This window comes from Heterocephalus glaber, unplaced genomic scaffold, assembly GCF_053883595.1.
Source record: "Heterocephalus glaber isolate CG9 unplaced genomic scaffold, H.glaber_assembly_v1.0 deba00001460, whole genome shotgun sequence".
Taxonomy (NCBI): domain Eukaryota; kingdom Metazoa; phylum Chordata; class Mammalia; order Rodentia; family Bathyergidae; genus Heterocephalus; species Heterocephalus glaber.
The window spans coordinates 2432284-2459435 of NW_028258307.1; the positions used below are offsets into that span (position 1 = coordinate 2432284).

General features: G+C 36.6%; 1 protein-coding gene across 14 annotated transcripts in view; it reads right to left on the reverse strand.

Annotated features, from left to right (window-relative positions):
- The window catches only part of Hmbox1 (homeobox containing 1), a 177101-nt gene that overhangs the window by 43876 nt on the left and 106073 nt on the right, over window positions 1-27152 (reverse strand). For all 14 annotated transcript variants that reach the window (XM_004848434.3, XM_004848433.3, XM_004848432.3 and 11 more), the window contains 2 exons: window positions 7961-8071; window positions 2756-2909 (listed from right to left, as the gene is read on the reverse strand). In XM_004848434.3, coding sequence (XP_004848491.1) covers window positions 2756-2909; window positions 7961-8071 — 265 coding nt within the window. The remainder of the gene's footprint in view (window positions 1-2755; window positions 2910-7960; window positions 8072-27152) is intronic.

Sequence of the window (27152 nt, forward strand, 5' to 3'; positions counted from 1 at the left end):
TTGAACCCAGGGCCTTCATACTGAGCTATAGACTACAGCATCCTTTTTTATTTTTGAGACAGGGTGTTGCTAAAGTTTCTCAGGCTAGGATGGAAGTTCCGATCCTCCTGTCTCAGCCTCCCAGAATGGTGGAATCACAGGTATGTGCCACCATGCCTTGACTGCTCAGTTTTTATCTCCAAAGTTTTTCTTTCAATTTATCCAATCATATTTATCAACAGTTTTCCTTACTGTTTTTGGATATTGAGTTGGTTGGGAAATATTTTTCCCATTTCCAGGATATGGATGGATCACCCATACTTTTTTCCTTTATATGCATGGATTCATTTAAAATTTATATTGGTGAATGGTATGAGGAATGGAATAATTTTTGACTTTTATGTTATACTAATATATTTGAGCAAGATTTACTTTGGTTTTTCTATGTGTGCACTATGTATTTTTTTTTGGTACCGGGGATCGAAATGTGCACTATGTATTTATCCATCAGTCTAGGCAAAAAACATTATATGTTACTCTAAGACTAGGCAATTTTATATTTCATTTTAGAAAATAAAAACATTCCATTATTCACAGAATGAAAATCATACTTTGCTCTTCTGTACTATTGCTATTAAGTACTTCAAAAAGCTTTCTGTAATTTTCAACTGTTGGAATAAACTCTATCCTTTCTTTCTAGGTGTGCCAGATAAGATAAAATTAAATAAAAAATAACCAACTCCTGGGTTAAAGACACTTCTTTTTTTTTGGTACCAGGGATCGAACTCAGGTCCTTGTGGTTGCAAGGCAGGTGGTGGAACCACTGAGCTAAATCCTTGGCCTTAAAGACACTTCTTAATTAAAATCAAGGTTAAAAATATAAATTAAAGCTAAATGGGAAGCTTGGAGAGTGTCAGTGCTCAACCTTTTTTGGGGGGGTGGTTCAGGAATTGAACCAAGAGCCTTTGCACTGAGCTATATCCCTACCCTTTTCATTTTTTATTTTGTGACTGGGACTCGCTAAGTCACTAAGTGGGGCCCAGGCTGGGACTAAACTGACAATCTGCCTGCCTCAGCTTCTCAGTGTGTGGGGATTACAAGAATGGATCACCATGCCTAGCTCAATACAAAGTGAAATTTAATCAGTGTGACTCTGTGGCTTGTTGCTATTATCTTCAGGAAATCTAAAGTCTTTGAGGTTCCATTCTGAAAATGCATTAGAAATATCATCTTTTTTTTTTTTTTTTGAGACCAAGTGTCACTATGAATTGCAGGCTGGCCTTGAACTCACTATATAGTCCAGGATGTTATCAATTTTAAAATTAATTCTTTCTCACACTGACATTACATGACAAATGAATGTTAATGGTTAAGTCAACATAATCAGAACTTATACCAGCTAGAAACTAATATCAAAGCTAATTTTGCTACCTTAGAGGAATATATATTAAAAGTAATTTAAGTTACATATTTTAATTCCCATCACCTCTGTAGTAATTTCCAAATTTTCAAAAAGAACCAAAATTTCTAGATGAGAAAAATAGAGCTGACTACTAATTTAATGCTCAGGTCTTCAGAACAATGAAATCTCATTCTTTTACTTTAACCACTCAAGCATATAAGGATTCATTATTCAATAAATGGCTTCTACTCTTATTTATGATAAAGAAAGCAAGGAAAGAACAGATGACAGTATCAAAGGATAATCTATATAGTTTTATTTTAGCTACTGGATCCAACATCCTATTAATTTCACCTATAGCATAAGACAAAAACATGGTTTGAATTGCAACACTGTAAGTCTCCCAGTCTTTCAGGCAATAATGTTAATGTGCTGGGAAATAATCATAAAATAAGCAAGAAGAGATGGCAAAAGTCCTAGATGACATATTGGCTACTTAAAATTCCATTTTAGAGATGAGAAAGTTACAGTTAAGAGTTGGAGCCGAACAGTTAAACAGGCATCAGAGACTGAGCCATGCTCTGCTGAGTTTACCAGTTTACGAGTCTGACATAGAAAATGCACAGCAGGGAAATCACCGCTCTGCTGCATGTAAACTTCTCCACTAAAACAAAATTCCATAGGCATCACTTATTGGTAGGTGACTAAAAGGGTACTTGTACTATAGGATCAATGATAAATATGGTCAATATTTCACAATCATTTATACCATTTCAGGTGGGAAAAGTGAAACTAAGATTAGAAATATACTGAATACCTAGTATGGAATAGGTACTGGTGCTAGGGTGAGAGGATAAATTACTGAGTCAAAGTAATAAACAAGTATTTTCTAACCTTTGAAACTCAGCACATCCTCTTTATTAAGGAAACTCAAGTCTCAGTGACCTATACAATCCTTCAATATTTTTGATGAAAATAAGACTTCATAGAGTTTCCCAAAGTATGATACAAAGATCTAAATTAAAAAATATTTCTTCTAAAATTTCTTAGGACACTAAGTAAAATAACTTGATAGATGTGAACTTTGTAAATTCTCAATGTTAAATTACCTTATTTCAATAATATAGCACTGGGCCAGGAATTTAGCTCAGTGGTTCTACTGCCTGCCTCCCAAGCGCAAGGTCCCAAGTTCCATCCCCAGTACCAAAGACAAAAAACAAAACAAAACAAAAAATCAATATAATATAGCACTTATAATACTCCAAAATACTTTCAAGATAGAACTTAGATCCCAAATTACATGTTGGAAATGAAAACTGTTCAAATCTATTGAAAGTTTGTTTCTTCCCATATGAAAAGCAGATGTCTACCTACCTTTCCATGACAGCCAGGCACTCCTTTCTCCAGGTAAATCGACTTCCTCGCCGTAGTCGGAAGGTCCCAGGTGTGGCAGACACAGGGGGAGGCGTTTGTCTCCACTCAGGGTCCTCTATTGGAATGGGAGCTGGTCTCATACTTAGTGTAGCCCCTGAAATAAGACATTTTTAGCAAACTATCTTGTAATTTATTAAAACCAATATGACACAGATATCACAAAAACAATCACAATGAATCTTGAGTATAATACACTTTTGTCCTTCCACTGAAACTTGTAGGCCAATATATTTAGTATTTATATTTAATTTTTTTTCACCCAAATAAAGATCTAAAGAAGTAAAAATACCTTCTTTAAAAAGTCTATCATGGGGGCCAGGGATTTAACTCAGTGGTTCCACCACTCGAAAGCACAAGGTCCCGAGTTCAATCCCCGGTACCAAAAAAAAAAAAGTCTATCATGGGCCAGGGATTTGGCTCAGTGGCGCCACATCTGCCTCGCAAGTGCAAGGTCCTGGTTCAATCCCTGGTACCAAAAAAATAAAAAGTCTATCATTAGTTATTTTATAATGTCATTTTCCCCACTTTGTCTTTTACCTATTATCTTCTTTTATGGTATTAAAAAAAAGCCCACAGAATCCTTCTCCTTATGGAAACAGGGAAGTATGGTCTTTAGCTTACTGACAACTTAGAGTATCTTTCTCTGAAAAACCTCTCTTGAAATTCCTACTCAACAGTTGTAATCTTTTTGATCAGTATATTGTAGATGTTTAGAACAAGCCCTTATAGAATATATTCAGTAAGATGAATTTAAAATAACTTACTGTTTTTTTTGTGTGTGTGTGGTACCAGAGATTGAACTCAGGACCTTGAGCTTTTGAGGCAGGTGTGGTGCCACTGAGCTAAATCCCCGGCCCCTAAAATAACTCTTAAAAAAAAAAAAGTCAGGCACAGCAGCACATGCCTGTAATCCCAGCACTTCGTAGACTAAGGCAGGAGGCCAACATGGGCTACATAGTGAGACACTGTCTCACAAAAAAAAAAAAAAAAAAGGTTAATGCAACAGCAAAGACAATAAGATGTTATTTAATACACATTTAGTCTACTAACTAAATCAAGTCTTTATAGGTTTACCTACTAATACTACACTATATTCTATACTTCCTTGAATGTAATAAAATTTCAATGAAAGATTCCTAATTCAACTATTTTATTAATTCAGACTAGCCCTTTCTCAAACACACTGAAGTGGTAATGGCCACTTATTTATTCATTCACCATTATTAAATACCTTTCCTGTGGCTTTGTTCTAGTCTCAAAGCTAGAATAAGAAAAGCCACACTGTCTCTGACTTCTACAGACTTATTTGATAGAATTTGAATAGAGCTTGGTATGCTTCCATAGTTTATCTCTGGCTCCTCTATTATTCTTTTACTTCTTAAATACTATTAAATTCATCTTTTCAAGAATAATTATGATCATATCACTTCTCTCACCAAAAACTTTCAAAAAACGATGAGCCCAGTGGTGCACACCTATAATCCTAGCACTTTGACAGGCTGAGGCAGGAGGATTTCAAGTTTGAGCACACCCTGAGCAATTTAGTGAGACCCTATCTCAAAATAAAAAAGGGCTGGGGGGGGGGCGGGGATTTAGCTCAGTGGTTCCGCTGCCTGCCTCGCAAGAGCAAGGTCCTGAGTTTGATCCCCGGTACCAAAAAAGAGAAAAAGGGCTAGGGATGTGGCTCAATGTGGAGGCTCTGGATTCAATCCCCAGAACTCCCCCCACACCCAAAAATCTTTCCCAAGAAGTTCCCAGAGAAACACAGAAGTCTTGGGCTGGCTGAAGATCCATACAGAAAAAGCGTACTACCTGTTTCCTTACAGAACCATTTTCCCACATTATATCTGAGCTCCCATTAAAACAAAATTTTGCACTTTCACCTAGCAATCTAAACCTCATGTGGAAAAAAATTAGCTTCTCCCAAAGTCAGCTGTCATCTTCCCCATGACACATGCATTTCCCCAAGCTCTGTGTGGGATGAATGGGCACCTCTCTGAGCTCCATGTTTACCTTATGCCCTTGCTGCATTAGCCTCTTGGCAAACTTCTGTTTAATTTAGGAGTATGCAGAATTAGTGCCATGAGCCAAAAGGTACAGCAAACCTTGTCTGCTGTAGTACTATTTAAATTAGACAAGAGAAAAAACTTCTGAGGGCCAGGAATGTAGCTCAGTGGTACAGTGCCTGCCTGGCAACTGTGAGGCCCTAATTTCAATTCCTGGTACTGGGAAAAAAAAAAGACTTTTGAGATTAATTTGATTAAATAAAGGAGTATTTGATATCAACCGTGCTGAATTTAGCACACATGCTTTTTTTTTTTAAAGTAGGCATTTTCTTGTAATTTCTTTTTTTTTTCTTTCCAGTAGCAGGGACCAAACTCAGGACCTTGCACTGGCCAGGCAGATGTGGCACCACTCAGCTAAATCCCCAGCTTTTGTAAATGTTTTCATAAGAAACAAGATAAAATGCATCTGATTAGTTCCTACCTGCCAGTTTTATTTGTAAGCCTTGGCAGGCTTTGGCTTATGCTGGGGAAATTCTAATATGAGTCTATTTATCAGAGAACTACACTATATCTATAGCCATTGTATTTTCAGTAAAAACAATATTAATATCCTTTTTTTCTTGATGAGTCCACATAAAAAGAATCTTAGGGCCGGGGACTTAGCTTAGTGCTTCCGCCGCCTGCCTTGCAAGCGCAAGGACCCAAGTTTGATCCCCAGTACCAAAAAAAAAAAAAAGAATCTTAGAAAAAAAAGGAAGGAAGGAAGAGGAGTGAGGGAGAAAGAGAAAACCTAAATGTGATCTAAAGTGAAGAGGTTAAAAATGAGAACTTCACTCAGGGTAAACAAAAATGCTTTAAGACCAAGAACAGAGACATAGAATATGCAAACAAATTTTGTTATTTTGTTGGTTTTTTAAACACTTAAACTTACAAAGCAGAAAAATTAGTTCATTAATAAGCTATATTTAGGTGGCACTATATTTTAGGTCATCTTTTCTAAATAGTAATAGTACCTTCAAAGTATTCACAAAGAAGAAACAATACTATTCTTTAGCCAAAATCAAAGGTCATTTTAAAGTCAACAAAATAAAATTGCCAGAAAGAGTTCTATGCCACATCAACTCTTATGGAAATGCACAGAAAATTTTTAAAAATTTTCAATTGCTCAAATTCAGTTACTGTCAATATAACAAAAACTAGTTGTAGGGAATTACAAACTTACTCTTTACAGCTACTTTTATTTTATTTTTTATTTTTGGTACCGGGAATTGAACTCACACCTTGCACTTGCAAGGCAGGCACTGGAAGGACCAAGGACTGAGCGAAATCCCATACAGCTACTTTCAAATTATGTCCTAATAGAAAACTTGACTGAAGAGAGTAAGTATGGATTTGGTTTTCAAACAAAAAAATAGAAAGTGATAGCAATGCAACTTCCTTGACACAAACGCATACAAGTAAGGGAATCTGTTCTTTTTTTGTTTTTGTGGAGTTCTGAAACAGAATCTTGCTATGTTGTCCAGGCCAGCCTTGACCTATGTGGCCCAGGTAGTCCTCTTGGCTCAGCTTCTTGAGTTCTGGGATTACAGGTGTGAGCCACCACAACCAGCAAAGGGAACTTATTGGTTTTGGGGGGGGGGGGGGCGCTGGGATGTGCTAGACATAAAATCCAGAGCTTTTTCACTGAGCTACATCCCCAATCCATTTTTCATTTAATTTCTGATAGACTCTTACAAAGTTTCCCAGGCTGGGAGCAAACTTGCAATCCTCCTGCCTCTGACTCCCATACATTAGGATTACAGGACTGTGCCACTACACTCAGCTCAGGGAATTTATTCTTTTTTTTTTTTTTTTGGTACCGGGGATCGAATTCGGGTCCTTGCACTTGCAAGGCAGGCGCTGGAACCACTGAGCTAAATACCCGGCCCCAGGGAACTTATTCTTAAAAGAAGGCACTATCTTGTAGAGAAAGCAGCTCTTAACCACCAAGGAGATAAACGCTGTTTGTCCTTTCCCATTCCAGCACTCTAGGTTCCACTTCCTCCAATTTCCCAATGATAGGTAAGCCTACTTCTAGTTCCCAGAAATTTAAGTATAAAATAAAACATAAGACAAAACAACAACTTTTTAAAAGCCAGCTCCAGAAAACTACTACCAGCCTAGTGTTAAACACTGGACTCTGTGCTCGCTTTGGCAGCACATATGCTAAAAACTGGGCTCTACCAGTGGTGCTGTGACAGCCTGGCAAGCGCAAAGTCCTGAGTTCGATCCCCGTACTGGGAAAAGAAAAAAAAAAAAGGACTCTTAAGAGTAGAAATTCCTCATTCTGCAGTGTTAGATCAGCTGCAGCCTGTGAGCGGCACTCAGTCCTCTTTCCAGTTCCCTGGTCCCTGCCAAGGCCTGGAGTCTGCACTGGAACTCCCGTGTGGGACTCAGTCTCAACAGCTATACTTAGGTTATATGTCAGTTCTGTTGTACGTGCCAAATCAAGAGACAAAAATTGCTTCTCTTATGGAGGCTGATTGCCTGACACAGTTGACTTGCGCCTGTCCTCCAAATTCATCATTCCTCTGCCCTACACATGGTAGGACACCCTGATCATTCCTCTGGTAGTCCCCCTTGAGGTCACCAATCACTTGCTGGTGGTTTCAATGGCTTATCTAGAATGTGACCAGATTTATAAAACCTCTGGGCACAGTTCTTTGATTACCTAGCTGAACCCTTGCTATCAGCCTAGGCTGTCCTGTTAGACTAAGTGCCAAGTTCATGTCCCTCTTCATGTGACTTGCTCTGCTGTAAATCATGAGAGAAGTGATGTCTGTTGGGAAGACCACTTAGCAAAGTTCAAAGTGTTGCTTCAACCATATCTTAAAACTGGTCTCATACGGTAGTCACCAGCCACATATGACTGTTGAGCACTTGAAATGTGGTGGCTGTTTGAAAATATGTGATAATACATACTGGTTTTCAAACAATCAAGACAAGAAGGAAAGAAGGATTAAAAGAGAAAGAAATATCAATTTTAAAACACTGATCAAATAATGTAGTAATATATTTGCATATTATTAAACTTCAATGAAATAATTAATTACATTCATCTTGCTTCTGATACAATAAATAAAAAGGAAATTATATTTACCAGGGTTTGTCTTCTCAAGTTGATACCATCGGTAAAATGCTCTCTTCTTCTGTTCACTGAGGTCTGATCCCTGCTGCAACAGCCAATGAGAGATCCGGCTCTGACTGATACCTATGTAGAAAAAAAAAACTTTTGGGTGGCACTGAAATGACAGTGAAGTTAATGACGGTTCTGATGGTTCTTGGTTAAAGGGTGGTTTATTTTTTTTGTGTCACTCTGTTAGGAAGCTGCGACTCATGCCAACTTCTTCATATTAGGCTGACTGCACTGTCTAGGTCACACTTAGAGATTATCTACCAGTGGGCAAGGCATTTAATTAACAAAGACTTTACAGTGGCCTCTAAAATTAATCTCCAAACCAGGGTCCATTAATATATGAGATAAATGGTGAGATTCCTAAATAACTGTTATTTGTCAAAAGCTTACCTTTCACCTACTGGTGCCCTCCCTCTACCTCTGGTTTAGAAAAATCAGAACTTTTAACAGATACTGAGTGAAAAAAAATCAAGTCAGCAAGTTTTGCTACTCATTATTGATATTGCTCCCCCTCCCCCCAAATTAGAGGCTAGTAAGCCTAGCATTGTTGTACATACCTGTAATCCTAGCACTTGGGAGGCTGAGGCAGGAGGATTGCTGTGAGTTTGAGGCCAACCTGGGCTACATAGTGAGTTCAAGACCAGTCTGGACTACATAGTGAGACCCTGTCTTATAAATAAATAAATAACTAAATAAAATAAATTAAATTTAAAAATTAGGAGCTAGGAAAGGAAAGCTAGAAAAGGTCACTGAAAATAGTGTCTTCAATAAGGTTTTTGGTTTCTTAATTCATTTAGGCATTTTTAGACTGCTTACCATTAGTATAGAAAAGAACTGGCAGACTTTTAGACTTATGCTATACTATGAACTCCGAAGAAATCTCAGCAACTAAAAATGTTTTTTAACACATATATCCCTCTTTCCCAATGGAAGAGAATATAAGGTAGTCTTCTGCTATCACTAAGAAGCTCTTGATAATAATTAGAAATGTGAAGAATCTCTACATCTGACAGTAAAAGAAAAGCATGCCTAAAACTTAACTAGTATAAGAATCACATTTCTGGCCATTATAGCTATTCTAAACAATGAATAATTCAGTAAGAACTGGCAAAAGCAGAGAGTATGGGGAACATCCACAAGGTGTTTTCTAAAAGACCATTCAGTTATGGTAGAGGGTTACTGATACCTTAACCTCTCCCAAACAATTATTACTGAAAACCACCTGGGCCAACACCTGTTTAGAGGTGTAATGCACAACAGGCAGAGTAGCTATCATGAAGTAATCACACCTCCTAACAGGAGAAAAAGCAGGAAGTTTGGCAATCACATTTAATTCATTAAAAACAAGCACTAGAGTTTCACACATTTAGAACCCTTTGTTAAAGAAAATTTGAGGAAATGGAGGAAGAGAGTGTTAAAAGAAAGACTGTAAAGGTTCCCTGACTGGATATATCTTTCACTTTCAAAGGGCAAATTTCAAATAGTTTTCCAAACATTCTCAAGTAATTCACAGAGCAGTTTTCCAGTGACTGAAGATCTATGTGACATAGGTGCTGGCAGCTAGAACTGTATGCTTGTTCCAAGAGAATGCTAATTATTACAGACAATTAAATCATCCATGTTTTGTATTACTTCACCAAAAGTATAGTTTCAGATATCATGGTATTTTTTATACTACTTTTAAGTAAGAGTTAAAAAAGCACCCATTTAGTACTGTGAAATCAAAATTGGTTTTCATACCACAAATAAAACTATTTTACATGTGTTCTTCATGTTGGTACCATACAACTAAAAAACAGGGAATTTAAGGAAAATCTGTTAAGAAAAAAATACATTATCAGTTCTGTTAGATGGTTCCAATATTAAATATTCCCTACACAGTGAGATCACACATAGGACAAACCAGAGGGCCCAATAGTTATGATAGCTATTTGGGTTCCACCATCCTGTGGAGGGAGAAGGTGGCAAAAGTCCATGAAAAGGAAATTATAATATATATTTACATAACCAAATACTAACAAATTTTTAAACTAATGTTTTAAAAAGCTATCAAATGGGCCAGGGATTTAGCTCAGTGGTACCGCACCTGCCTTGCAGGCGCAGGGTCCTCAGTTTGATCCCCAGTACTGGAAAATAAATAAATGAATAAAAAAGGTACCAACAAAACAAAACAAAAACAAAAAACCCATCAATACAAAGTATATGGAATACACAGAACTCTCATATAAGAGTAAAATGGCTCTGGAAAACAGTTGGACAATACTGACTAAAGCTGAACTTACATACACACTATGACCTAGCAATGTGTTCACCAGGTATATACACCCACAGAAGTGTGTACATATGCAACAGAAATATGTGCAAAAAGCAGGTACAAGGTTAACAAATGACTATTTTTCATACTAATCTACAATTCAAAAAAAATGCCCATCAGCTTAAATTGTGATATTCATACATTTTGCTTTAGACTATTATACCACATAGAAAAAGGATAAACTATTGTTATATACAACTACCTGGATAAACTCACAAAGCTAATGTTGCCAGATACATACACAAAAAAGCCATACAGAAATATATGACTTATTTTGTTAAAAAAGTAAATAATCTACAGGGATAGAAATCAGAACTGATTTCTGACACAGAAGAGGAAAGATTGAGGAGAGAAAGACTGAGGAGACAAGGTGAGAAAGGTGTATATGGTGACTAGCAATGCTCTTTAACTTGATCTGGAGGGTGGGTATTTACGTTTTAAAGGTTTTAAAGGTCTTAAGCTGCCCTATTCTGTACACATATCTAAATTTCTGAGTTTCCCTCAAAATGTTTTTAAACCTCTATGTAGTTTCAAAAAAAATTTTTTTTGGTACCGGGGATTGAACTCGGACCCTTTCACTTCCAGGGCAGGCAGCAGAACCACTGAGCTAAACCCCCAACCCCTCAAAAAGTTTGTAAAGTTCTATGTAGTTTCAAAAAACTAAATACACATGTATCATTATGGAAAGACAAATACAAAACTATACACTTTCATTAATATTTCATATACTCTGTATTCTATTTTATATAATAAAAGCTTTTATATAAACAAAGATACACATGATAAATTTATAGTGCAAACTTTTCTTACATTTTTACCTCTATACTGTTGTCTTAATCTTTATATAAATATGTTAATTTAATTTTTAGTTTTTCATCCTGAATACTACACACTTTTGTTTTATAAAAATTACAACTTAATGAAAGAAATGCAAAAAAAAGTTAATTTCTATCTTTCCACTCTAATTCTACACTCTGAGGTAAGCAATATGAACTATTTATATATATGTTGTTCCACAATTTTCTGTGTGCAATTATGAATTTAATAAGGTACAGACAGAGGAAGGTAATATATATTATTCCTTGTATCATCTATTGAATAAGGAAGAAATGAAGAACCTCTTCCCTGTTTCAGTTTTCATATAATTAACTTAGAAAACAAAAAACAAAGCAAGTAGCTTTCCAGAAGTATATTAAAAAAAATACATAAAAGGAGATGTTTTATACTTCTCTTAGCAACTTTATGCTAAGGTTCCTTTAGCTTATCCTTCCAGGGCTTGTTTGAAATTTCAGTTCAGCTTGGTATTCAAAGTTTCTGAAGCTTCTCTTTGTTGTCAGTTTGGCTTTGTTTTTGCTATTTCCCTTTAGGAGAAAATTTCCCTGACTTACCCCCTACTTTCCACTGCTGAAGAAATCGCTCTCCATAAGTTTTACCTCTTCAAAATCTCTTTTCTACCTTTAACAGGCAGAACAATTTACAAATAATTTACATACCTCGGGAGACTAAAACTGACCTCGCTTCATTCTTTCCAGTAAGAAAGTAACCACACTGAACTCTGAGGAGGAAAAGCCTTTATCAGACTCCCTCCAGTTAGTTCCTCCAATACCATGCTCCCCTCCACTAGAGGGCTCTCCACCATAATCCATTCTTCTCAAAGTCTCTTACATTGCATACAAATTCACGGTTCATTTTCTCCTACTTCCTGTGGAGTGTGACACTGCTGACTACTCACATCATCTTCACCTTTGGAAGCTGATGCAACTCCTGCTAGGCATTTGTTCAGTTAACTTTAGGGGCCAGTGCCCTAACACATCAGTGGCCTCCAGAGTTCCATCTTTTAAGTAAGTATCTTTTCTTACTGAATATACTGTCCTTTGGTTATCCTGTCAACAATCCTGGTATAAAATGTCATCTAAATGCCAAAGCCTTTCAGGGCATCAGACTTTTCTTTCACATCTTCTACTAGATAGCCTCAGAGAAAATTTCCCACTGGTTCTCAATATACTAAGCTTAATTCATTATTCTCATGATTGATATGCACTTCCTCCTGGGTCCCTATGTCAATTTTACCTTTCATTCTACCCCCTAACTTTTACAAATTTAGTAAATCCAATCAATTTTATCTTCCTAAAATTATATTCATGTTCTTTCCAGTCCTCATTCCTGCAGGTGGATGCTTAGCCTCTTTTACCTATACAATTGCAATAATGTTGATGAAAAGAATAGGCCATCTCAGAGCAACAAAATGTAAAATCTTCATGATTAGCTCCTTTTTAATTAGTAGATAATTTTACAGTTGAAAAAGTAAAACAATCTTCTTCAAGCAATTTTCTACTTGAAAATTGCTATCAACTATAATTTACTCTTCACAATGAAACCAGATTTATGTTTAAACATCTTAAATTAAAACATAATGACTGTTTATAAAAATTTAAATAAGTCACCAACACACAGAGAAAAATCCTTTTCCCTCCTCATCTCTTCTCTTATTTCCTATCCTAGAGGTATCCTTGTTTATTTGGCATGTACTTATCCAGACTCTTTCCCATGTATTTAATACATAAACACATGAGCATATATACACACACATATACAAATGTGTTTTAAAAACATATATTTGGGGCTCTCTACATGTTAAATAACCTACTTTTCTCAAATAATGTCGGAAATTTTTCATGTAGAACATTATACATTTTTCTCATTCCAATAGCTACATGGCAGTCTATTCCATAATTTATTAAAGCATTAAAACATCTATTACTGGATATTCAGTTGTTGCTGATGGCATACTATTATAAATGATGAGGCAATGATACTTTACGTAGAGATGCTTTCTTTGTTCACATGAATATTTCTTTAGGGTTGATTTACAGGAATGTGATTTTTGATTCATAGTATAGAAGCAGCTTTTAAACTTACCAAAGCTGACACAAAATTGTCCCCTACAAAACATCATATTCAATTTTATACTCTAACTAAGCAATAGTGATGAGAATGCTTCCTTACCTTCTCCCCATTACTGAATATTTTGAAACATTTTTTGAAGATCTTTCTTCTTGTGACTATAATACATATTCATTATTTTTTTAAAAACCTAAATAATTCAGAGAAAAAAATAAAACTTAAGAGGAAATGTAATAAAAAATGCACACCCAAGAGAGGCATGGTAGATAGGTCATAACTATAATCCTAGCATGCTGGGAGGCTGAGATAGGAGGATCACAAGTTTGAAGCTAGCTTGAACTTTTTTTTTTTTGGTACAAGGGATCAAACTCAGGATCTTGTGCGTGAGGCAGGCAGCTTGAATAACTTAAGGAGACTCTGTCTCAAAAAGGAGAGAGGGGGCAGGGTATAGTTCAGTGCAAAGGCGTGAGTTCAATCCCCAGTACTCCAAAAGTAAATAAATAAAAATATACATCCAAAGTGTCACCACTTTGAAATAACAACACTCACTCCAATATCACCAGACATAGAAAAAGTAGAAATAATTATGCAAATCAGATCACACTATAGATAGAATTTGAAAATATAAAAGGATTACATTTTTAAAAAGTAAAAAAAAAAGGGAAAAAATTTTACCAGCTGTTCCTCAGAAAATGGTCTATTATCTAGAATATAGAGACCTAAAAAAAAAACAGACCCCCCCCAATATAAAGACTCAATTCAAAAATGGGCATCTGAAATGAACAGACATTTCTCAGACAAAGGAGTAAAAGCAGCAAATAAACATATGAAAAAATGTTCAACATCACTGGTCATTTGAGAGATGCAGATGAAAACAATGCTGAGATTCCACCTCACCCCAGAAAGAATGGCTGCTATCAAGAAATCAACCAATAACAAATGCTGGTGGGGTTGTGGAGAGCAAAGAACCCTTCTTCATTGTTGGTGGGAGTGCAGACTGGTGCAACCACTGTGGAAGTCAATACGAAGATACCTCAAAAAACCAGGATTAGAAGTTCCATTTGACCCAGCTATTCCTCTGCTGGGTATCTTTCCAAAAGAATTAAAAGAATCATACCACAGTGATATATGCTCTCCCATGTTTATAGCAGCACAGTTTGTAATAGCTAAAACTTGGAAACAGCCCAAGTGGTCATCAACTGGAGACTGGATAAAGAAGATTTTAAAAAAATAAATAAATAAAATAGAGTACTACTCAGCCATAAAGAACAAGAAACTAGAGACATTTATAGCTAAGTGGATGCACACTGAGGCCATACTTTTTTTTTTTTGTACCGGGGATCGAACTCGAGTCCTTGCACTTGTGAGGCAGGCAGCAGAACCAGAGCTAAATCCCCCGCCCAAGGCCATACTCTTAAATGAAATAAATAGGAGACATGTGTAAATATCAAATAGTTTCTCTGATGTGAAAAACTAAAAGTGTAAATAAGGATCAAAATGTATAATTGATATCGTGAAATAGGAAAAAAAGGTCAAAAAGGAGTAGGGGAAGTGGGAGGGGCAGGGGAAAGGAAAGAAGGGAAGAGAAATATGAGAAAAGGAAAAAAATGGAAATATAGTCTTTGTAAATAGGGAAGGGTGGAGGGGGTGAAGGGAGGGCAGGGGAATGGGGAAAAAATAAGAACCAAGATACATCATGTAAAGGTACAAGATCCCAATGATGAATGTAACTGTACTGTATACCTAAAATGTACCAATAAACTTAATGAAAAAAAAGTAAACAACAAAAACATAAAACCTTAGGGTTGTGCTGGGCATGGTGGCACATGCCTGTAATCCCAGCACTTGAAAAGCTGAGGCAAGAAGATCACCATGAGTTTGAGGTCAGCCTAGGCTACATAGTGAGTGCAAGGCCAGCCTGGACTACATAGTGAGACCTTGTCTCAATCAATCAATCAAACAAACCCTACAGGTAAAAATGAAAGCTCCACTGTGGTTTAGTATGAATCCTCTAAAGCACACGAGATAATTACACAAAAACCATACATAACTTGAATGCATTTCTTTTAAACTTCTGTGTAGTATATAGTCACTCTTGGCTCCAAAAGCTGAGTGGATATGGCAGAGTGCAATAAAGCACCTGCAAGATGACTCCTGGGCAAGCCTCCGGGTCTTCTTGCTTTTGCATAATTATCTCTAACACTGCCGCAGGGTTGGTCTGAGCAACCAAAGATGTGGCAGAAATGAAGGTTGGTGATTTCTTTTCTTTTTTTTTTTCCTGGCACCGAGGATCGAACTCAGGACCTTGAACTTGTGAGGCAGGTGCGGTGCCACTGAGCTAAATCCCCAGCCTGAAGGTCTGTGATTTCTGAGGGTGGATCATGAAAGACATTACAAGGTATAATCAACCAACTGGTGTGTGTGTTTAAATTTTTAAAAATTTATTACAGTAAAAGACACATTGCCATGAATCCTCCTCAAAATACTCCTCCTGTCTCTAAACACACTTATCCCACTGTTCTTGCCACCCACTGAAGCATTTCTGGAAGTTCTTTTTTGTATATTTAGTTGTACTATATCCTGTCTTCTTCGATGTCCTGAATTGATTCAAAATGCTTTATGTGACATTTTAACTCGACATGGGGTCCATCATAACAACATCACAGCAGGCTGGAAACTCAATGATACTAAAATTACAGTGAAAACCAGGTATAGCCTAAGAAGGAGTGGAGAGGAGAAAATAGTTTTGGAGTTTCCCAAATACTGTTCTAAGTGAGTTGTCAAAATGTGACCTCCCTGGCAATTACCTAGACATCCCTATTTGCAAAGATTATCTTCAACTGTTCTGACTCAAACATCACTCAGAGTCAACAGCCTTTTCCTCCTAGAGGGAAGACAAAAAGGAAGGTGGTTTGTTGTAAACAGTCTGTGGCAACTGTTCAATGTTGTCACTGCCTGAGATAACAGTTGAGGTGAACAAGAAGCTGCCCAAAATACTTAGAAAAGCTGAGGAATGAGCTGGTGTTCACGAGGAACTTCAAAAGGCATTCCCAGCAATGTAGAAAGCCACATGGATGCGTAAGACTGTGTAGGTAGGTGCCTAGGTTTATGCAGATGCACAGTAAAAGCCTCTGAAGGTCACAGAATTTTTTTTTTTTTTTTGGTACCGGGGATTGAACTTGGGACCTTGTGCTTGCGAGGTGGGGGGTGGAACCACTGAGCTAAATCCCCAGTCCAAAGTCACAGAATTTTAATATCTGTCTGGCTTTGAAACAGTACAAAAAAGAAAATAAAGGCTGAGGCAGAATTATAATTATATAATTAAACAATTATCTAAGAGTTAAAAGTGTACCTCAATATATGTACAAAGGTCCTTAGAAAAACTGAGAGATGTATTTGCTGCAGGGATTCACTGTAACCTATGACTAAAACTTGGCTGGCTACTAGGCCAACCAGGAAAGAGCGCAAGCTGGGTGTGGAGATGCACGACTCATTGCAATGCTCAGGAAGCTGAGGCCTTAAGGCCAGCCTGGGCCACACAGTGAGCTCAGGGTCTTGCTGAGCTACAAATCAAGACCCTGTCTCAACAATGACAACAACCCTCCTCCCCCAACAACAATAACAAACCTTAAGAAAATGAGTTCATTACACACATACTGACTTTAAAGCCGAACGTGGTAGCACAAGCCTGTAATCCCAGCACTAGGAAGACTGAGCCAAGAGGATCGCTGCAAGTTCGAGGCCAGCCTGCACTACAGAGTGAGACCCTGTCTTTTAAAAAAAAAAGAAACCAACAACAACAACAATCCATGTACTAACTTTAAATTCAGGATTCTGACTTAAATCAAATCAAGAAATTTACCTAATAAGAAACAAATCCAGAAGAATCCCACTTCCAGTTATCACATTATATTTAAAATACGTAGTAACAAAAACCAAAACTTACGAGACACGCAAAGAAAGAGGAAAATACAGACCATACATCATAAAAGAAGAAATCAATAGGAAGTGTTCTTAAAGAAACTCAGATGTTGGACTTACTAGACAAAGATTGTTTTGTTTTGTTTTGAAACAGAGTCTCGCTATATAGTTCAGCTTAGCCTTGAACTCACTATGCCGCCCAGGCTGGCCTCAAACTCAGAGCAGTTCTCTTACTCAGCCTCTGAAATGCTGAGATTACAGATGTGAGCCTGGCACTAGATGAAAATTTAAAGCAGGTGTTTTAAATAAGTAAAAGAAATATTATAAAGAACTAAAGAAAAGTATGAGAAAAATGTCTCAACAAAAATAAAACATCAATAAAGGGAAACAAATTAAAAGGAAGAACCATCCAAAAACAAATCCTGGAGTTGAAAAGTATAATAACAGAAATAAAAATTTGGGCCTGGGATGTAGCTAAATGGCACTGCGGCTGCCTAGCAAGTGCAAGGTCCTGAGTTTGACTCCTGGTACCAGGAAAAAAAATTATTAAAGGAGCTCAATAACAGGTATTAAAGAAAAAGAAAATGGAGTATCATGCATGCCAAATACACATAGTAGGAATCTCAGAGAAAAGCAAAATAAGAATATCTTGAGAAAATAATGATTGGAAACTTTCAAAATGTTTCAACAATTACTTAAGATGCTCAAGGATCTTCAAGTAGGGTAACTCAAAGAGATCCACACCTAGGAATATCATAAACTATTAAAAACCAAAGATAAAGAGAACATTTGAAAGCAGAAAGGAAGAAGTAAATTATTAGTTATTAGCAATGGTCAATAACATTATCTCTCATCCGAAACCATGGGAAAAAGACAATAGGACATTGTCTGATGAACAAAACTTCAGAGAATCTGCTAGCAGCAGGCTGCCCTGTAAGAAATATTAAAGGAAGCTATTCAAGCTGAAACGAATGGATGTTAAGCAGTAATCTGAATATGCATGAAGAAATCAAAAGTGGCAGTAAAGAAAACTTGATAGGTAATATATGAAAGACAAGAAGATGTGTTTTTGTCTATTTCTCCTTTCTACTTCTATTTTATTTAAAAGAAAACCACATAGTACAATAATTAGAAAACTAAATTAAGGGTACACAATGTATTAACATAATTTGTATGACAATAATGGCACAAAGGAGGAGGGAGAAAATGAAGCTAAGTTTATCTGTAGTACTGAAATTAAAAAGGCATATATAAACCCTACTATAATTACATTACATTTAAATAGATTAAACACTCCGTGGGAAGATAGACAGACATTAATAGAGTGGGTGAAAAACATTATCTAACTGTATGATGCCTACAAAAGACAGATTTTTAGACTCAAAGACACAAATAGGTTAATAGCTAAAGAATGGAAAAAGAAAGGTCATGCAAACAACAGCCAAGTGAAAACTCAAGGGCCAGTTAAATACCAACATCAGACAAAATAAATTTAAAATAAAACTTATTACTATATAAGACATTTTTAATGACAAAAGGGTCAATTCATGATGAGTATATAGTTTAAAATATCTATGTATCAAAACAGAGAGCTCCGGCCGGGGATTTAGCTCAGTGGTTCCAGCGCATGCCTCATAAGCGCAAGGTCCCGAGTTCAATTGCCGATACGATACCAAAAAACCAAAAAAACCCCCAAAAACACAGAGCTTCAAAATTTATGAAGTAAAGAGCCAGGGATTTAGCTCAGTGGTGCCGCTGCCTGCCTTACAAGCACAAAGTCCCAAGTTTGATCCCTGGTACAAAAAAAAAAAAAAAAAGAAGTAAAAGCTGACAAGGATTGAAGGAAGAAACAGGTAATTCAATAATAGTAGTTACAGATGTTCATACTCCACTTTCAAGAGCAAAAACAACTAGACAGAAATCAACAAGAAAACAGAAGAAATCAACAAACCAAACCTAACAAACATCCATAGAACATTCTACCCAACAAAAGCAGAAAACACATTACTCTTAAATGTATATGGAGGGAATATTTATTACCTTTGTGGAATGAAGTGGCACCTAATTCTTGAATAAAAGCTGAAGTTAATTAAGATCTTTAAACTACAGGGGTAAAGTATATATAGAACAGTCTCCAGAATATATGTCAGGCCATCGAACCATCTGAACACATTTTTAAAGGATTGAAATCACACAATTTCATTCCTATTATAATGCAATGAAATTAGAAATTAGTAGCAGGTTCTGAGGTTGTAGCTCCGTGGCACAGTGCATGCCTAATACACACAAGGCATGGATGGAAAAAGAAAGAGAGAGAGAGAGAAAGAGAGAGAGAAAGAGAGAGAGAAAGAGGGAGGGAGGAAGGAAAGAAGAGAGTAAGGGATGGGAGAAAAAAGAAAAGAAAAATTAAAACACATGAGGGAATTAAACAATAAGTTCCTAACCAATGGATCAAAGAAGAAATCATAAGGGAAATTATGACATACTTTGAGATGATTAAAACCACTGATCCAAATTTACATGATGAAGAAGCTAAGCGATTTTTACAGGGAAATTTATAGTTTTAAATGCATCTGTGAAAAAAAAATATTTCAAACCCAAAACATTGCTTTCTGCCTTAAATACTTAGAAAAGAAGAATTAAATCCATGGCAAACAGAAAAAGAAATAATAAAACCAAAGGATGGATCTTGAAACAGATCTACAAAACTGATAAAACCTTTAGATACACTGACCAAGAAAAAGACAGATGACTCGAATTACTAAAAGCATGAATAAAAAAGAGACATTACTAAATTGCCTTATAGAAATAAAAAAAATTTATAAGGAAATTCTATAAACAACTATATACCACCAAATATATAACCAAGATAAAATAAACTTTCTAGAAAAAACTACCAACATTTCCCAACTCATTTTACAAGGCTTAGTATCATCCTGACACCCAAACCAGAAAAAGCCATTGCAAGCAAAGAAAATTACAGCTGAGTGTGGTGATGCACACCTGTAATCCTAGCATGCAGGGTGGCTGAAGCAGGAGGATGACAACTTCAAGGCCAGCCTGGGCAACTTAGTGAGACCCTGTCTCAAAATGAAAACATTAAAAAAATAAGTGCTGAGGATGCAGCTCAGTACAAAGGACTTGGATTCAATCCCCAGTTCCTCAAAAACAATAGACACTAACAACAATAACAACAACAACAACAACAACAAAAAACAACCTGATTTCAAAATGTACTATCAAGCTACAGTAAGTAAGACTGAGTAATGTCATACAATATAGATCAATGCGACAGAATTAAGAGTCAATATATTTATGGTCAATTAGATTTCTACCAGAGTACAGTGTTACCTCAGTTCATGAACTTAATTCTTTCCACGATTCTGGTCACAGAATTAAGTTCATGAACCGAGGTACCACTGTACTAAGAACATTTGAAAGGCAAACAGTAGCCTTTTTTTCTTAGTACCAGGGATCAAACTCAGGACCTTGTGCTTTCGAGGCAGGCAACAGAACCACTAAGGTAAATCCTCAGCCCCAAGCAGTAGTCTTTTCAACAAATGGGATTGGGACATTTACTTGTAAAAGAATGATATTGGAGCTGAGTGTGGTGGTGCACAACTGTAATCTCAATACTCAGGAGGCTGAGGCAGGAGGATTGTTTTGTATTCTAGGATATCCTGGGCTGCAAGGTGAGTTCAAGCCAGCTTGAACTACCTAATGAGACCCTGTCTCAAAAAAACAAAGGAGGAAAAAAAAAGGAATGATCCTGGATCCCCTCTTCACATATATTATAAAAAATTAATTCAAAGTGGGTCAAATACACAAACGTAAGAGCTAAAAGTGTAAAATTCTTAGAAGAAAACAAGGACATAAATCTGTTCAATAAGTATTAGGCAATGTTTACTCAGGTGAGATTCTATAAGCAGAAGCAACAAAAATATGAACTTTATCAAAATCAAAAATCTGTGTACTTAAAAGGACACTATCAAGAATGTGAAATGAACACTCAGGAAGCTGATGTGGGAGGATTGTGAGTTAGAGGCCAGCCTAGGCTACAAAGTGAGACCATACATCAAAACAAACACCAAAATCCCCCAAACAAAAAAACAAACAATACCAAAATAAAACTTTAAAACATACACACGAAAAACCCACCCAGATATTTCGTAGAATGAGGCAGAGGGTCACAAGTTCTAGGCCAACCTAGGTAACTTATTGAGAACCTGTCTCAAAAAAAAAAAAAAAAAAAAAAGGTGGAGATGGGGAGGGCTGGGAATGTAGTTCAGAAGTTGAATGCTTGCCCAGCATGCATGAGACCCAGGGTTCAATCCCCAGTTCTACCAAAAAAGAAAGTTTTTAAAAAACTCCACAAATTGAGAATTGAGGGAAAATATCTGCAAACCTGTATTCAACAAGAAATTTCTATCTATAATTAACCCAATTAAAAATGAACAAAGGGGCCGGGGATTTATTTAGCTCAGTGGTTTCGCCGCCTGCTATGCAAGCACAAGGACCCGAGTTCAATCTCCGGTACCGAAGGAAAAAAAAAAAAAATGAACAAAGTATCTGACTAAACATTTCTCCAAAGAAGATACAGAAAAAAATCCTTATACATTGGTAGTGCATCTGTGAAATGGCAAACTGTAACGGCACTGTGGCACACGCCTGTGATCTTTGAAGCAGAGGATCCTGAGATTGAGCCCAGCCTGGCTCAATCAGATCTTTTCTCAAAATGACAATTAAAAAGTGGGGGAGGCTGGGGATGTAGCTAAATGTAAAGGCTCTGGGTCCAACCCCCAGTACTGGTACGTGTGTATGGGGAGGGCAAACAATAGTTCTGGAAGTTCTTCCAAACATTAAACACAGACTAATTTCATTCTTAGGTATATTATCCTGAGAATTTTTCTTCACAAAAACTTGAACAAAAATATTCATACCATTTATAATAGCCAATAAGTGTCAATAATCCAAATACCTATTATCTGCTAAACAGATAAATAAAATATGGCACATCCACATAATGGAATATTATTCACCTACTTAAAGGAATGACATGATAATACAAACTTCAACATGCATGAACCTTGAAAACATGCTAAGTAAAAGGAAGCCAGACACAAAAGTTAACAAGTTGTATGAATGCCTATAGATAAATCTAGAGGCATAAAGTAAATTAGTGCTTGTTAGGTGCTGGGGACTGGAGAACAGGGAAATGACTGCTGATGGGTAGGGAATTTCTACATTAAACTGCTTCTGTACAGGAATATTCCCATTATTTTTCTCGATTCATCCTTTGAAACTGTTAACCTTTAAGCAAAAGATCACTGATCAGCCTTTCATAATTAAGATTCTTTCAGGGAATTAGTTTCTTCTCCATGATGGAGGAGGCACGTGTCAGTCCACATTATTTTCCTTTGTTTTGAACTGGAATTCTTCCTTGGTTTAACCTGTTTTAAGTCTACTACTGCTTCACTGAATATAAATTTTTCTTCTATTTTTGTTTTTATTGTTTTTTCAGGGTAAGAATGGCCAAAAGTAGACCAGAAGTGTTCTTCAACGTTTTCATGCTTGCTGCTATGACAGGCAATCCAATCCCCTCATTATCTTATAATTAAACTGTTATTTAATTTTCCAAGAGGCTTCAAATCCTTTTATACGTTTATTGGCCATTTATATTTTGTCTTATATAAGTTATACACTGATATACCCTTTGCAGACTTTTCAGCTTATTTTCTGCTTTCATTATACCTTTAAGAGCTCTTCTGATACATCATAAATACCAAGCTTTTGCTCTATATGCTGCAAATACCTTTCACTATGAATCTTGCCTAGAGTATAATTTACTGCACATATACTTAAAATTTTCATACGGTTATAGCTATTCAAATTTATGTTTTGGGTTTTATGATTTAGGAAAGGCTTTCCTACCTCAAAACAATAAAAATATTCAGTATTTTCTTCCAAAAGTAGTGTACAATCTTTCCTTTATAATGTACTAACATATATATATATATATATATATGTATATATATTTAGTTCTTTATTACACATGGAAACTGATTTTTGCTTTTGGTTGGACATTGCTATGTATTTTTTTCAATAAATGGGAAAACATTATTTCCTGACAGATTTCAAATGTTTCCTTTAAGTTGTATTTCCGTATTTCTAAGGGTCTATTAATAATCTGCTCTGTATAACATATACTGTACATCTATCTATCCTACAATAACCCTGTATTATCTATTCTCTGGTAGGGAAAATTTATTCAAATTCTTTCCCCAATCTCCTTAAAGATTCTCCTAGATAGTCCTATGTATTTTTTAAAACAAATTAATTTTAGAATCATCAAAATTAACAAATTCCTATTGTGATTCTGATTGATATCTGAAAACACAGAGCAAACTGGTGACTTCTGAGCTGAATCTGGCCAGGGCAAATTTCTTTTGAGTCTGTGACAGAGTATATATTTCCAAAGCTGGTACTTCAATTGGTTTTGGTTTTTTTTTTGTACTGGGGATCGAACTCAGGACCTCGCACTTGCGAGGCAGGTGGCAGAACCACTGAGCTAAATCCCTGGCCCTCAATTGTTTTTTAAATACAGAAGTCATGCATGGAGTATAAAATGCAAAGCAATGAAAATAAACAATTTCCCATCCACTTCTTACAACACATTCCCTTCATTCCACTTCAAAGAAAAGAACTGCCTTATTCTTTTAGGGACTAATAGTACTCCATAATATGTACAAACCACAATTTATCAAACAAGGTCCCTACTGAGGAACATAAGTTAGTTACAGCTACCAGATCATGTGCAATAAATCTTTTTGTACAGTAACCATTCTATACATAGGTGAATATTTCTATACAAATTTCTACAAGATAAAATAACATGGTCAAAAGAGGTGTAATAAAAAAAGAAATACATTACTCATACAAAAGTATGTATATTTTCAAGAATAATACAATTAGGAACTAGGATTGTACCTCAGTGTTAAAGCACTTGCCTAGCAATCCTCTGTTGGATTCGCAGCACCACATACACACAGACGCACAGACACACACACACACACACACACACACAAACCAAAATCAAGTTGAAAGCTCTATCTAAAAACATTATCTTTAATATATTAAACAAATATATAATATAGCTAGTGCTTACTATATATAAAATTTATAATACCTTAAGTTAGTGAGTTGCTAAATGTTGACAGTTGGTAGAAAGTAGTATCTAAAAGATGGTTACACCATACACTTTTTAAAAAAAGTAATAATACTCCTTATATACTAATACAAAATAATTTCCAAGTTTAAAAAGCTATGTTGGAATACAATACATGGCATATCACCTACCTGGCACAAAATGAGAAAAGAACTATGTATATCTTTATGTACTTATAAATACATAAAATATCTGGAAAAACTAATGTTCATCTCTTCTGGGAAAGGGAACTATGAGTGAAAGAGAAAGATTTAGCACCATATACCCTTCTGAAGGTCCTTCAGAATATATACTTTCTAATATAAAGAATAATTTAAGCGGGGCATGGTTGTTTGCATTTGTATTCTCAGCTACATGGGAGGCTAGGCAGGAAGATCACTTGAGTCCTGGAGGTTTTTTAAACAGCTTGGGTAATATAGTGAGATCCCATTAATAATTTTCTTAGAAAATAAATTTATTCTGGGGCATGCTGGCACACACCTGTAATCCCTGCATTAAGGAGGCTGAGCCATGAGGATAGCTGCAAATTCAAGGCCAGCCTGGACCACAGTGAGTTCAAGGCCAACTTGAACTACATAGGGAGACCTTGTCTCAAAAATAAAAATGAGGGCAACCCACTTTCTGGTCCCCCTTCTTTCTCTCTTAGACAGAAGCTTTCTTTCTCTCAAAAAATGTTTCCTACTCTAGAGGGCTTGTTTGGAGGTTCTAGCAGGGGAGCGCGGCTACTCCTATACCCTTGACAGAGGAAGCGGTCCTCCTCTATCCGGGGTGGTCTTCGACCGAGCGCGCAGCTTCAGGAGGGATGCACATGGAGTGGAGAGGGAGGAAGGGGACACCCGCCTAGCCAGCCAGATCGGCCGAATCAACCCTGGTGATCAGTGGGGTGACAGATGTCACCGCCAGATCGCCCTCACATCCTTTTCCTACTTCTAACTTTCGTTGTTCCTAGAATTCATTCTTCGATTTTAGAGTACACGAACTTGCGTTCCTGATACCTAGAAAGGTTTGGGAGTTACATCTCTTTCCCTATATCATTTTGGAGGTCTTCCACCAAGATCACTGGTCAGAGGAAAGAGCTTTCTTTCATAGGTTCTAACTTTGGTCTTTTTGCTTCATAGATTGTAACTTTTCATTTCATAGGCTCTGGCTATTCGTCTCATAAATTCTGGGTTTTGTTTTGGCTTTTGTTTCAAAAGTCCCTTAATTTTAAGTTGTATGTTTTAAATGTTAGCAAATTTCTTGTTTCTCTTTATGATGACTGTCCTTTGTTAAAATTACTTTTTATTGGGGCCGGGGGATTTAGCTTAGTGGTTTCGCCACCTGCTGTGCAAGCTCAAGGACCCAAGTTTTGATCCCCGGTACCAAAAAAAATATTACTTTTTATTCTTGTTTTGTATCTAAGCAACTGTACTTACAATCTTACTAGCTGACTACAGTTTTGTCCCACCTTGAACCCACCTCACCTCATGGCTTCGTCCCATAAAACACCTTTGAGAAGTTGGGTGTGCGGGCAACCCATTTTCTAGTCCCCCTTCTATCTCTTTTAGACAGAAGCCTTCTTTCTCTCAATAAATTTTTCCTACTCTTAAAAATGAAAGTAAATTGATTTTTAAATTTTATTTTAATTTACATTTTACAAGTTCATTATTAAGCAGATAAGGGCTATAAAAACTTGTTGATAAAGATGATGTGGGGTTTTTTTATACAATGGAGTACTACTTTGCCATAAAGAAGGATGAGCTTCAGTCATTTATAGCTAAATGGATGGACTCTGAGACCATACTCTTAAGTGAAATAAATCGGACACACATGCTTAAACACCGAATTGTTTCTCTGGTGTGAGAAACCGAAAGTGGAAATAAGGCCTGAAATGTTGGGAAATGGGAAAACAGTGTTCAAATGGGAAGGGGAACAAGGGAGGAGAGAGAGAGAAAGGAGGGAGAAGGGACAAAACAAAGTGAAAATAGAAGGAAAAAAATGGAAACAAAACTTTTGTACATAGGGAGGGTGGAGACTTGAGGGGGGGAATGGGATAAAACAAAATTTATTTTTAAAATTGTTGTTAATATAGTCTTAGGAAGCTCAGCTTCACAACAGTCAGTTTGGAGAAAGATGAATGAGAAATGATTGGTGAAAACTAAGCAGTTTTAATAGTTACACAAATCATAATAGAAAAATTTCTATGGCATTTACTATGTGTCATTTGATACTTTACCTAAACTAACTCATTTAATCCACTCAAAAACCCTCTGGCCAACTATGTTGGTATACACTTGTAGTCCTAGCTACTCAGGAAGCCAAGGCAGAAGGGCTGCAAGTTCTAGCCCAGTCTAGGAAAATTAGCAAGACCCTGTACCAAAATTAAAAACTGAAAAAGTGCCGGGGATGTAAATTAGTACTGCCTGGGCTCAACCTCCAGTATCCCCAAAATTAAAACAAGAACTTTCTCAGACCCTGGAACAGTGCCATGTGCCTGTAGTCCCAGCTATGTGAGAGGCTGAGGCAGCAGGATTGCTAGTGTCCAGGAGTTAGGGACTAGCCAGGGTCACATGGGAAGACCCCTACTTCAAACCAACCAACCAACCAACCAATCAACCTGAACTCTTTTAGATAGGTATTATTACTCCCATTTTCTAGAGGAGAAAGCTAAAGATTAGGAGATTAGCTCAATAACTTGCCCACAGTTACATAACTAGTAAGGGTTGAAATCGGATTCTGAACTCGGCAGTTCACTCTCAAAGTCCTGCTGTTGGCCACCTGCTACATTGCACTTCCTCTTCATACTGAACTGC